We start from the raw sequence: 14,602 nt of genomic DNA, 5'->3' as shown, positions 1-14,602 counted from the left end.
TTTAAGATTCATTGGTTTCATTTTTGCAAGCCTTAGACAAATGTCCACAGCTTTTATATCATATGAATTACTTCTCAATTGTAATTACAATCTTATCAAATCTGTTTTGGAAATGGCTCTGGAAAAGGTTTTTGAGAGTTATTGTCTATTTTAGGTGGGCATGCAGAATGACTTAAGCTATTCCATGGTCAAGATTATGTGCAGTGTGAATACAGGATGCAGATCTTAAGAACTTGATATTTTGGCTGACTGAGCAAGCCTTTTAAAATCCACTTTCCAGAATGTAATCATAGATTTTCACTTTTTTAAGTTTGATTTCATTTTCTGATGAGAGAACAGGATTGATGATGTTGGCTGAGTGAAGGGAAATGGTAAGTGGTGGTAAATAGCTGTTTTTCAGACTAGAGGAAGATAGTACATTGGGTTTCCCCGTGGATAAATACCAGGACCACTGCCATTTATTTTTCATTCATGGGGTATGAGCATTTCTGGCTGGTCAGCATTTATTGCCTGTATCGACTTGCCCTTGAGAGGATGGTGGTGAGCTGCCTTCTTGAACTGCTGCAATCCATGTGCTGTTGGTTCACCGACAATACCCTTAGGAAGGGAATTCCAGGATTTTAACCCAGTGAAAGTGAAGAATGTGATATATTCCCAGGTCAGGATTGTGAGTGGCTTGTTGGGGATGTTCAGGTATTGGTGTTCCCACGTATCTGTGGCCTTTGGCCTTCTAAATGGAAATGATCATGGGCTTGGAAAATGCTGTCGAAGGATCATTGGTGAATTTCTGCAGTGTATCTTGTATATTGTACTGTACACACTACTGCTACTGAGCATCACTGGTGGAGGGAATGGATGCTTGTGGATGCAGGTGGGAGGCAATGGCTTAATGGTATATTTGCTAGATTGTTAATCCAGAAAATCAGCTAATGTGGTGAAATTTAAATTCAACAAAAAAAATCTTGAATTAAGAATCTACTTCTGACCATGAAACCATTGTCGATTGTCAGAAAAATCCAACTAGGTAAAAGTGAGGACTGCAGATGCTCAAATCAGAGTCGAGATTCGAGTGGTGCTGGAAAAGCACAGTAGGTCAGACAACATCCGAGGAGTAGGAAAATTGACATTTTGGGCAAAAGCCCTTCATCAGGACTGAAGGTGTGAAGGACTGAAGGCTTCAGTCCTGATGAAGGGCTTTTGCCCGAAACGTTGCTTTTCTTACTCCTTGGATGCTGCCTGACCTGCTGTGCTTTTCCAGCACCACTCTAATCTAGAAAAATCCATCAGGCACACTAATGACAACAGGCAAGTGGGAGACTTTCATAAGTGATATATCGAGAGATCAGAGGCAGTATATTCCTTTTCGAGTGAAAGAGAAGACTGGTAGGAATGGGGAACAATGGATGAATGGAAATATTGAAACTCTGATCAAGAAAAAGAAGGAGGCATATGTTAAATGTAGACAACTGGGATCAAGTGAATCTCTTGAAGAGTATAAAGGGAAGTAGGAGCATTCTTAAGAGGGAAATCATGGGATAAAAGGGTATATGAGATAGTCTGTGCAGATAAGGTTAAGGATAATCCAAAGAGATTCAACAAGTATATTAAGGGCAGCAGAGCAACTATAGAGAGAATAGGGCCCCTTAGATTTCAATGAGGTCATCTACGTATGGAACCATAGGACATGGGAGAGTTACAAAAAAAAATTGGAGAAAGACATGGAGAAAGAGAACTTGGGGAAATAAATATTGATGTTTTGTAAACTGTCTGCAAAACAAAAGAGGAGGTGCCGAAGCTCTTAAAAAAGCAGATAGATAGATAAATCTTCAGGATCTAATCAAGTGTATTGTTGGACATTGTGGGATGCTAGGGAAGCAATTGCCTAGCAGAGATATGTATATCATCTAGAGCCACGGGTTGGATGCCAGAAGACTAGAAGATGGTGAATGTACCTTTATTTAGGAAAGAAGGAGAAAGGAGCAAGGAGAGTCCTAGGGACTATAGACCGGTGAGTCTGATGTCAGTGGTAAGTTGTTGGAGGGGATTTTGAGAGACAGGATCTACATGAATTTGGAAAGGCAAGGACCAATTAGGGATCATCAGCATGGCTTTGTGCATGGGAAATCGCGTCTGTCAAATTTGATTGACATTTTTGTGGATATGACCAAGAAGATAGATGAGGGCAGAGCAGTAGACATTGTCTACACAGACTTTAGTGAGACCTTTGACAAGATTCTGCACAGTAGAGCTTGTCAGTTGGATACAAAATTGGCTTGGCAGTAGGATACAGAGGGTGGTAGTAGACGGTTGTTTTTCAGACTGGAGGTCTGTGACCAGCAGTGTTCTGCAAGGATCAGTGCTGAGTTCACGATTGTTTGTCATTTATCTAAACAATTTGGATGAGAATATAGGAAGCATGGTTAGTAAGTTTGTGGATGATACCAAAATTGGTGGTATAGTAGATAGTGAGGAAGGTTATTTAAAAATACAAAGGGATCTTGATCAGTTGGGCTGAGGAGTGGCAGTGGAGTTTAATTTAGATAAATGCAATGTGTTGCATTTTGGTAAGACAAACAAGGACAGGACTTACACAGGTAATGGTAGGGCCCTGGGAAGAGTTGTAGAATAGAGAGATCTCGGGGTGCAGGTACATAATTCCTTGAAAATGGTGTTGCAGGTAGACAGAGCTGGTGAAGAGGGCATTTGGTATGTTTGCCTATATTGATCAGTGCCTTGAAGATAGGAGTTGGGACGTCATGTTGCAGCTGTACAGGACATTAGTGAGGCCGCTTGTGGAGTATTGTGTACAGTTCTGGTTGCCTTGCTATAGGAAGCATATTATTAAACTGGACAGGGTGCAGAAAAGATTCACAAGAGTGTTACCGGGACTGGAGAGTTTGAGGAAGAGACTGGATAAGCTGGGACTTTTTTTCACTGGAGTGTAAGAAGTTGAAGGGTGCCTTACAGAAGTTTATGACATCATGAAGGCCATAGATAAGGTGTACAAAGTTAAAAATCACACAACACCAGGTTATAGTCCAACAGGTTTACTTGGAAACACACTAGCTTTCGGAGCAATGCTCCTTCATCAGGTGATTGATGAAGGAGCGTCGCTTCGAAAGCTAGTGTGCTTCCAATTAAACCTGCTGGACTATAACCTGGTGTTGTGTGATTTTTAACTTTGTACGCCCCATGTCCAACACTGTATCTCCAAATCATAGATAAGGTAAATAGCAAAGGTCTTTTCATGAGGGTTGGAGAGTTCAAAACAAGAAGGCATAATTTTAAGGTGAGTGGGGGAATGATTTAAAAGAGACTGAGTAGCAATGTTTTCACACAGTGGTTTGTACTTGGAATGAGTCACTGAGAAAGTGGTAGATGCAGATAGAATTAAAACCTTTAAAAGATGTTTGGATAGGTACATCATTAGGACAGGTTTAACAGGATATGGAATAAATGCAGGTAAAAGGGACTAGTTTAGTTTGGGAAACATGGTCAGTGTCGACAAGTTGGAGTAAATGATCTCTTCCCATGCTGTGATACTCTATAGTGTCCTTCAGGGAGGAAAATCTACCATTCCACACCTAGTTTGGCCTATACGTGCCTCCAGAGCCGCAGCAAAGTAGTTGATTCTTAACTGGTCTCTGAAATGGCCTCGCAGGTCATTCAGTTGTATCAATTGCTTATGAAGTCTCAACAAAGACATGGAACTGGACGATCAGCTGGCAGCAACTTAGGGACTAGAAAAGACAATGTAAGTAACAGTCCTGTTGACCCTGAAGGTTCCCCTTGCTAACATCTGGGGGATAGTGCCAAAATTGGGAGAGCTGTCTCATAGACTAGTCAAAAAACGTGGCTCTGGAAAAGCACGGCAGGTCAGGCTGCATCCAAGGAGCAGGATCATCTTCATCAAGGGCTTATGCCGGAAAGGTCAACTCTCCTGCTCCTTGGATGCTGCCTGACCTGCTGTGCTTTTCCAGAGCCACACTTTTCGACTCTGATCTTTAGCATCTGCAGTCCTCACTTGCTCCCTGTCTCATGGACTAGTCAAGCAACAGCCTAATATAGTCATACTCACAGAATCATACCTGGCAGACAATGAAATGACCCAGACACTGCCATCACCATCCCTGGATATGTCCTGTCTCACTGCAGGACAGACCCAGCAGAGGTGGCAGCACTTTTTTATACAGTCAGGAGGAAGTTGCCCGGTAAGTCCTCAGCATTGACTCTGGACTCAATGAAGTCTCATGGCTTCAATGTTAAATATTGGCAAGCAAACCTCCTGCTGATTACCATGTATCTTTCGCCCTCGGCTAATGAATCGGTACTCTTCCATGTTGAATGATACTTGGAGGAAGCACTGATGATTGCAAGAGTGCAAATGTACTCTGGGTGGGGAATTTCAATGTCCAGTGATGGTAACACCATTGAATTTCAAGGGGTAGTGATTACATTGTCTCTGATTGGAAATGGTCATTGTTTGGTATCTATGGTACAACTGCTATTTGCCACTTGTCGGCCCAAGCCTTGATATTGTACATATCTTGTTACATTTGATCACGGACAACTTCAGTATCTGAGGAGTTGCAAATGGTGCTGGACATTGTGCAGTCATTGGCAAACATCTCCATTTCAGACTTTATGATGAGGAAAGATCATTGATGGAGTAGCTGAAGATGGTTAGGACATGACCTTAATGAACTCCTGCAGAGACGTTCTGGAACTGTGGTGACTGACCACCAACAACCTCAACCATCTTCCTATGCGCTAGGTAGATTGCAACCAATAGAGATTTAGCCCCAATCCCTATTGATTCCAAGTTTGCTTGGGATGCTTGATGCCACACTCAGTTGAATGCAACCTTGATATCAAGGGCTGTCAATTTCACCTCACCTCTGGAATTCAGCTCTTTTGTCCATGGTTGAACCAAGGCAGTTAAGAGGTCAGGAGCTGAGTGGCCCTGGCAGAACGCAAACTGAGCATCACTGAGCAGATTATTGCTAAGTGTAGCTCCAACAATGTTTTAAAAAAATTGACACCATTCAGAACAAAATAAATCACTTGATTGGCAGCACATCACAAGTATCCTCTCCATCCATCACCGATGTTTAGCAGCAGCAGTGTGTATTACCTACAACTTGCACTGCAGAAATTCATAGTACCTTGCAAACCCATGACTACATCCATCCAGAAAGTCAAAGGCAGCAGATACATGGGAACACCACCATCTGCAAGTTCCCTTCCAAACCACTCACCATCCTGACTTGGAAATATATCATCGTTCCTTCACTCAAGCTAGGTCATAATTCTGGAATTCCAGTACCAACCCTGTGAACTCCCTGACAAACCTTCCTTCAGCCTGAAAAAACATTTATTAACCATTACCTCCTGTTCCACTACTCATTCAATTTTTATCCACATTGCTTCCATGATTTTCTTGCATGTCTGTTGTGTGAACATAAGAATATAAGAAACCAGAGGAGAAGTAAGTCATGTAACCTGTTGAGCCTGCTACACCATTTAATAAGATTATGGCTTCTCTTTTTGTGGACTCAGCTCCACTTACCCATCTGCTCACCATAACCCTTAATCCCCTTACTGTTCAAAAATCTATCTACTTTTGCTTTAAATACATTCAGTGAGGTAGCCTCAACTATTTCATTGGGCAGGGAAGTCCATAGTTTCAGAATCACTTGGGTGAAGAAGTTCCTCCTCAATTCAGTCCTAAATCTACCCCCTCTTATTTTGAGAATATGTCCCCTGATTCTAGTTTCACCCGCCAGTGGGAATAACCTCCCTGCTTCTATCTTATTTATTTCCTTCAAAATGTTATATGTGTCTATAAGATCCCACTCCACTCTTCTAAATTCCAATGAGTATAGTCCCAGTGTACTCAATCACTCCTCAAAAGCTAACCCTTTCACCGCTGCAATCAACCAATTGTTTTGAATGCTATGAGCATTCAGGTAAAGTATCGTCATGCTAGTATATATATCTGCTTTTTGAAACTTAGCACCCCTACCAGAAGAAGCTTTGTTTTCAAACATTCTCACTTTTTCTGTCAGTACCTGGTTTCCACTCACCTTAGTGCTACACTGCTCAGCTGCTGCTTGCTTTGTATTTACCATCTTGATTATATTTTTCCTTATGCCCTCATCCACTCTAGCTAACTCAGAGCCTCCCCTTGGGTTCCCATTCTGATAACGGGCTTATGCCCGAAACATCAATTCACCTGCTCCTCGGGTGCTGCCTGACCTGCTGCGCTTTTCCAGTGCCAAGCTTTCTGACTCCCATTCCCCTGCCAAGCTAGTTTAAAGTCCACCCAATAGAGCTAGCAAAACACCCACTAAATATTGGTCCCCATCACTGTTTGGGTGAAGACAGTCCCTCTTGAGGAGGTCACACTCTTCCCAGATGTGACCGGGTATCGAATGCCTTTTTACAATCCTTGTAAATAGTGCTCTCATTGACATTTCTGTTACCTCTTCAAAAAACTCCAGCAAGTTAGTTAAGCACAATTTCTGTTTTAATTCCTGATGAAGGGCTCTGGCCTGAAACATCGAATTTCCTGTTCCTTGGATGCTGCCTAACCTGCTGTGCTTTAACCAGCAACACATTTTCAGCTCTGATCTCCAGCATCTGCAGACCTCACTTTTTACTTGATTCTAATTAAGCAAACCACCTTTTCCATATAACTTCTATCGGAAATGATAGTTCCAAGAAGCTTCCCCATTACTAAAGTTATAATGATGTCTTTATTTATGGGTTTTAACCTTATAACCTTGTTTGAACAATCGTGTGATGTTTGAAAATCCCCATTCTTCTGGTACCTTGTGCTATGTTGAACATTATGAAACAACTAATTTGTCCTCAACTGAGATATTATCCAATTTTAGATGCAACACTTTAGAAAGGATAGGAAGTTTTCGAGTGTGTGCAGCAAAGCCTTCAGGAATTTATTCAGGGATGAAGGTCCAGTTATTTCAATAGATTGGTTGTTCTCTTCAGTGAATAGAAGGTTTTGAGGAGATCTGTTTGAGGGTGTTCAAAATCACAAATAATTTCTGCAAAATATATAGGGAGAAACTATATTTGTTGGGAGAAACTATATTTGTTGACAGATGAGTTGAGAACAAGAGGACAGCAACTCAAGGTAATTGGCAAAAGAGGCAATGGCAATATATGCATTCAATTGTTGGCATCTGGAATGCACTGCATGAGAATATGAAGCAAGTAATTCAATCGTGGTGTTTGAAAGGCAATTGGATGAATACCCAAAAGAAAGAAGATGAACAGGGCTACGAGAAAACGATGAGGGAGTAGGATCACCTAAATTTCTGCTGCATGCTGAACTGAATGCCCTCCTTCTGTGCTGAAACCATTCTAGCTTTCTATAATAGTCTGTAGTCATGTCTCCCCATGGTCAATTGACATTTTGTAATTATAAAAAACTGTCCCATGGCTTTACTAACATTTCCTTTGATTCAATTAAAACAGGTTCCCTTTAGAAGGAAAGGTAAAAACAAATGAAATGAAAGTAAATTGGTAAGACACCCTAAAATTATGTTTGCTTTACGAACAACTTTAATCATATTGTTTAGATATAAATGTTCACAACCTATTAAATCACTTACTTGAATTCAAAATTGCCATATCTACTGTCTTAAAAATTACCACTTTAGGCTTTCAGCTTAAAGTTGTCAGTTGACAATGTAAGATTTGGACCAAACTGGCAACTTGTGTCAATGCCTATAGTCAGTCAGAGGATATATTATGGTGGATTTAATTCACGGCAGTTTCTTGGTGAACTGTCAATTTAGTTTCCCATCTTCCGTGGCAGACTGAAATCTGGACGTGACAGCCAGTGACTTGATCTAACCAGATACAAGGCAACTTATTGAGCTACAATATCACTGGAAGCTGTATGCATCACAACTGTAGCTTCTTATGCATCTGCAGAACAGGGAGGCTATTAGTTGCAACGAAAGCTAACCATATATCCAAAACTTGGGTTTCTGATCTCTTAACTACAATCCTTATCATGAAAAAATACCTGAAAAGAAATATTTTCAAAATGCTCATGGGTCCAAAATCCAAATGAGTTTTTTTTCCGCTAGCTGAAAATCCTACTAACCCTCGAATAAATTCCCAGCCATGTCTGCTCTGAGACAATATCCTTCTTTGTAATTGATTTGTTTCCACTGTCAGCATACCCCACCCTATCCTGTCCCCTATTACATTGACTCCTTTCTCCTGCACTGTCCCATCCCCAGCAAAAAATGGTGACCACATGTTTTAGCCCACTTTATGGTCTTTTGGATGTGCCTTATCTAAATATCAATTCTCAATTCTTTGCTTTGTATTTTCAGCACTTTATTTATGTAATTTCTGGCATTGTCAGTATTTCTCATTGCAACACCATTCTTTGAAATGCCAGATCTGATTTTTGTATTTTTTTGTTGAATTCCTGCCAAATTCAATATTTCTATTCATTACCAGGTATATAATAAGGCTAATTTCTTAATGAAGCAATCTCATTGAAAGTACTCAAACAAGGATCAACCCTATAAATTTATCTGTTAATGATTTATCCTTGTAATTGGTGTATCAAATCAAAATGTGTAATAAGTCTGTATTTATTTGTTCTTTGGTGGAACTTTAATTTTTGATTCTTTGCATTGCAAAAACAAAACAGTCCACTGTGTTTCCAGAGCTTCACTCCTATGAACCAAGCATAAGAGTCAATGCAGGCAGCCCATGAATAATTGTTCCTATAATTTTTCCATCAAGAACATCAGGAAACATCTCGCCTTTACTCATAGTCTGGTTTAGTTCTAAAGGGATGTGTACCTCAATTTTTTGCAATTCCATATTGGGTGATTAAGATGTAACTTTGACTTTGAAATGAGCAGTGGGAAAGACACTTAAATTCTCACTAAACAACAAAAGCATCAAATTTCTTTACCTAGTTACAAAAGTATGAAAGAAATAGAAGGTTAATTAACCTAATGATTAATTGGTTTAAAAGAAATCTATAATGTTGATATTATACTTGATGAGACTTGAAATATTCTTTCAATGAGGAACCAATAGTGGATTATTCATGCAAAATTACAAAAACACTTTTAAGTTGGTAACTTTCTGTTTATATTGGCTTTATAAATGAAATAAGTCAAGGCTGCACATAATCACAATCAACAGTGGTTTCCATCAAATTCAAGTCATCTTTATTAAATAGAAATTCCACCACCTGCCATGGTGGGATTTGAACCTTGGTCGCCAGAACATTAGCTGACTTCCTGGATTAATAATCTAGCAATAATACCACAAGGCTTTGCGGCAAATGCATCGAAGTCCAGAGCATGGCAGCAGTTGGGGCCAGCAGGAATCTGTAAATTCAAGAACCATATACTTACTGAATAAATTATTAAAATCTCCCATTCAGTCAGCAACGTATTCTAGTGAAAGCAGAATGCTGCAGATGCTAAAGATATGGAATAAAAACAAATGGGTGGAAAAACTAAATGAAAACAAATTAGAATTAGATTATTGTCACATATATTCAAGTACGCAAGTATTGGAGTACAGTGAAAAGTGTACAAAGTCACCATTCCCAGCACCATCTCAGGTACAAAATTTTCAGTACAAAGTAGAAAAAGGAAAGAAATGAGTTAAAAGTTCAACATTGCAATCCTTCTCAGTATGGAACAGAAAAATATAGAAAACTATTAAAAGTTCAACAATACGATCCTTCTAAAGCCATGTGCCTGCAATCGGTCCATGCTGGCCTTTTTTCATGAGGGCTCACTCTCCCCAGCACTGGGCTGAGTCTGTCCACCGACTGTCATTCAGGCGTGCCATCTGCATCGCCGGCAAACAACATCCCGGTTTGCAAACAGCCTCACCACCTATCGCCATCCAGGGTCGCCATCCACTTTGCCAGTGAATAACATCTGGGCTCGCCAGTCACTTTTTCACCAACCATACTTCGTGCTCACCACCCACCTCGTAGCTGACTGCCAACAGGCTTGTCAGCTTTTCCTCCACTGACCATCAAAGTCCTGCTGGCCCAGCTGCTGCCATGCTTTAGACTCCGGACTCCGATGTCAACACCGCCACTATGAAGGCAATGCCCTCCTGGTACAGTTCGTCGTGCTATAAAGTGTGTTCTGTTAATGCAAATTTGCTGTAATCCGATTGACAAATTGGGGACAATGTTTCTATAGCGTGAGCTTTTAAAACATGTGTTGGCTATAATGCAATCACATTGTCAACACTGTTTCTAAAGTGCGATTTTTCTATAATGCGGGGTTGCACAAGAACGCAACCATCTGGTTATAGAGGAACTATCTGTATTATTGATAGACTACTAATCCAGAGCCTCAGCTAATGTTCTGGGGACCCGGGTTCGAATACCACCATGGCAGACAATGGAATTTGAATTTGATACAGCCAAATTTGATTGAATTTGAATGATGACCATGAAACAATTGATGATTTTCAGAAAATCCCATCTGGTTCACTAATGTCCTTTATGGAAGGAAATCTGTCAACCTGGTCTGGCCTACATGTGACTCCAGACCTACAGCAATGTGGTTGACACTTAACTGGGCAACTATTGTTGGGCAGTAAATGCTGGCCTTGCCAGAGAAGCCCACATCTTGTGAGTTAATAAAAAAATCTCTGCAGGTCTTGCAGTATTTGCAGAAAAAGAAACTGAATTTGAGTTCAGTGACTTCTTTAGAGTGCATGGTGTACATTGTTATTGTTTGACTATTATACTTGTATCCTTTTAAAATGCCTTTTTTAAATTTCTACTGTGTATAGAATATGCTTCCTCTTTTACAGCCTAATTCAAGCCCAACTAGGATGCATTCCAGTTCAAGAATTTACATTGACTCAAGACATAGCCAAGATTTTTAAGTGTGGTGTGAGAGTTACAAAATGTATGTAAAAATGAAATATTACTTTCAGCAATGCATGGCATTTGTCCTACTAGCTGAATGAATAGAGATTAAACACAAAAATATTGGAATTTCATATCATTAAGCAGAAAAAGTAATTAGTAAAACTGGTGTTATACAAAATATAATGAAAATGTCCAAGTTAGTGATGACTTTTAAATACTTAAAAATGTGTTACTGGAAAAGCGCAGCAGGTCAAGCAGCATCAAAGGAACAGGAGAATCGACATTTCGGGCATAAGCCCTTTCCAGCAACACATTTTTAAGCTCTAATCTCCAGCATCTGCAGTCCTCACTTTCTCCTAGATGACTTTTAAATAGCAATCTTTTAAACTAGGTCATTTTTCTTCATTGAATAAGTTCATTTACTAGCTCTAAATGATTGTCCAGTGTAAGTAAAAATTAGATATTCAAAATGAAAAATAAATTTCTTTTCTGCATTCTTGCAACTGACAGTATTATGATTGATAGAATTTTAAGTTTATCAGAAGGGAACTTTGTCTTCTAACTCAATCTTCTGTAACATTTAATCAATAGGCCTTTCGGAATTGCTTATGCAACAAGAAAAACAGAACTTTATGGCACTATTGAATGCAGTGATCTTAGCCAAATGTTTTAGGGCTAAACTTTGGGAGAACTCTATATATATCTCCAGACAACTTGAGAAGATTGGTAAGAGTATCAGTACATCAAATCTTTTTAGGATGGCTATTTGATATTATTCTTTTGATGATTTATAGTATGTATTTCATAAGGGGAGACAATGGCATGGTGGTAATTAATGAGGGATGAACAATTAAATGCTGACCGACCAGCAACACTAACATCCTGTGAACAAATAAGAATAAGATATCCCTGGACTGGAAATCCATATATATAGGCTAAAGACTGAACTCATAGGTTTGAATCCTACCATTACAGTTAGTGGAATTTAAATGCAAATAATCAATAAGTTAAAAATTCTTTAAATTTGTAATTGACAACTAGACCCACTAATGCTGACAATGAAATTATCATAAATTGTCATAAATGCCCATCTAGTTGGCTAACAACAATGTTGTCCAGACCCACAATAATGCAGTTAACTCTTAACTGCTCCCTGAAACAACCTTGGAAACCATTCAGTTGTACAAAACAGCTGCAAAAAATGTCAAAAGGAACAAAGACCATGGAGTGTTCTGTCATAAGAGAGAGATAACTGGTGGTGATTTAACCTCAGGGTCACCATATGTCAGGCAAGGGGAGAAGTTGAGAAGGACAATCCTTAGGAATTGAATGTATGCTATTAGCCACATACTGCTTAGCAAACCACCCACCCAGCCAACTCTGTAACCTTACCACCGAGCATATCCCTCACTCTATCATTGCCATCAGACCAAGGGGTTTAGTGAAGAAGCAGTAAAGCATGCCAGGAGTAGCACCAGGTGAAGTTTCAACACAGAATTCTTTCCATGTCAAAAAGCAGAAGCATATGCAATAAAAAGAGCTAAGTGATCCCAAAACCAAAGGACCAGACCTAAGCTCCATGGTCCATACGACCATAAGACATAGGAGTGGAAGTAAGGCCATTCGGCCCATCGAGTCCACTCCGCTATTCAATCATGGCTGATGGGCATTTCAACTCCACTTACCAGCATTCTCCCCGTAGCCCTTAATTCCTCGAGACATCAAGAATCTAACAATCTCGGCCTTGAAGACATTTAGCGTCCTGGCCTCCACTGCACTCCGTGGCAATGAATTCCACAGGCCCACCATTCTCTGGCTGAAGAAATGTCTCCGCATTTCTGTTCTGAATTGACCCCCTCTAATTCTAAGGCTGTGTCCACGGGTCCTAGTCTCCTCGCCTAATGGAAACAATTTCCTAGCGTCCACCCTTTCCAAGCCATGTATTATCTTGTACGTCTCTATTAAGTCTCCCCTTAATCTTCTAAACTCCAATGAATACAATCCCTGGATCCTCAGCCGTTCCTCATATGTTAGACCTACCAATCCAGGGATCATCTGTGTGAATCTCCGCTGGACACGTTCCAGTGCCAGTATGTCCTTCCTGAGGTGTGGGGACCAAAACTGAACACAGTACTCCAAATGGGGCCTAACCAGAGCTTTATAAAGTCTCAGTAGCACATCTCTGCTTTTATATTACAACCCTCTTGAGATAAATGACAACATTGCATTCGCTTTCTTAATCACAGACTCAACCTGGATGTTTACCTTTAGAGAATCCTCGACTAGCATTCCCAGATCCCTTTGTAGTTTGGCTTTACTAAATTTCTCACCATTTAGAAAGTAGTCTAGGCTTTTATTCTTTTTGCCAAAATGCAAGACCTCACACTTGCTCACATTGAATTCCATCAGCCATTTCCTGGACCACTCTCCCAAACTGTCTAGATCCTTCTGTAGCCTCCCCACTTCCTCAGTACTACCTGCCTGTCCACCTAACTTCATATCATCTGCAAACTCCGCTAGAATTCCCCCAGTCCCTTCATCCAAATCATTAATATATAATGTGAATAGCTGTGGCCCCAACACTGAACCCTGCGGGACACCGTTCATCACTGGCTGCCATTCCGAAAAAGAACCTTTTATCCCAACTCTCTGCCTTCTGTTAGACAGCCAATCCTCAATCCATCCCAGCAGCTCACCTCGAACACCATGGGCCCTCACCTTGCTCAGCAGCCTCCCGTGTGGCACCTTATCAACGGCCTTTTGAAAGTCTAGATAGACCACATCCACTGGGTTTCCCTGGTCTAACGTACTTGTCACCTCTTCAAAGAATTCCAACAGGTTTGTCAGACATGACCTCCCCTTACTAAATCCATGTTGACTTGTTCTAATCAGACTCTGCTCTTCTAAGAATTTAGAAACCTCATCCTCAATGATGGATTCTAGAATTTTACCAACAACCGAGGTTAAGCTAATTGGCCTATAATTTTCCATCTTTTGTCTTGATCCTTTCTTGAACAAGGGGGTTACAACAGCCATCTTCCAATCATCCGGGACCTTTCCTGACTCCAGTGACTCTTGAAAGATTTCAACCAATGCCTCCACTATTTCCTCAGCCACCTCTCTCAGAACTCTAGGGTGTATCCCATCGGGGCCAGGAAATTTATCAATTTTAAGACTTTTTAACTTTTCTAGCACTATCTCTTTTGTAATGGCAACCATACTCAATTCAGCCCCCTGACTCTCTTTAATTATTGCGATATTACTCATGTCTTCCACTGTGAAAACTGACGCAAAGTACTTGTTAAGTTCTCCTGCTATTTCCTTATCTCCCATCACTAGGCTTCCTGCATCAGTTTGAAGTGGCCCAATGTCTACTTTTGCCTGTCGTTTGTTTCTTATGTACTGAAAGAAACTTTTACTATCATTTCTAATATTACTGGCTAGCCTACCTTCATATTTGATCCTCTCATTTCTTATTACACTCTTTGTTATCCTCTGTTTGTTTTTGTAGCCTTCCCAATCTTCTGATTTCCCACTATTCTTGGCCACTTTATAGGATCTCTCTTTTTCTTGAATACATTTCCTGACTTCCTTTGTCAGCCATGGTTGTCTGATCCCTCCCCGGATAATCTTTCTTTTCTTGGGGATGAACCTCTGTATAGTGTCCTCAATTATACCCACAGACACCTG

General features: G+C 40.3%; 1 protein-coding gene across 1 annotated transcript in view; it reads left to right on the top strand.

Moving 5' to 3' along the window:
* The window catches only part of hfm1 (helicase for meiosis 1), a 192,005-nt gene that overhangs the window by 146,242 nt on the left and 31,161 nt on the right, over positions 1 to 14,602 (top strand). The window contains exons 21-23 of the mRNA XM_060829604.1: positions 7,501 to 7,548; positions 10,852 to 10,949; positions 11,504 to 11,638. Of these exons, the coding sequence (XP_060685587.1) occupies positions 7,501 to 7,548; positions 10,852 to 10,949; positions 11,504 to 11,638 (281 nt within the window). The remainder of the gene's footprint in view (positions 1 to 7,500; positions 7,549 to 10,851; positions 10,950 to 11,503; positions 11,639 to 14,602) is intronic.

The sequence above is a fragment of the Hemiscyllium ocellatum genome, chromosome 9, assembly GCF_020745735.1.
Source record: "Hemiscyllium ocellatum isolate sHemOce1 chromosome 9, sHemOce1.pat.X.cur, whole genome shotgun sequence".
Classification (NCBI taxonomy): Eukaryota; Metazoa; Chordata; class Chondrichthyes; order Orectolobiformes; family Hemiscylliidae; genus Hemiscyllium; species Hemiscyllium ocellatum.
The sequence above is the reverse complement of the archived record's forward strand: the minus strand, read 5'-3'. Positions and strand labels throughout refer to the sequence as shown.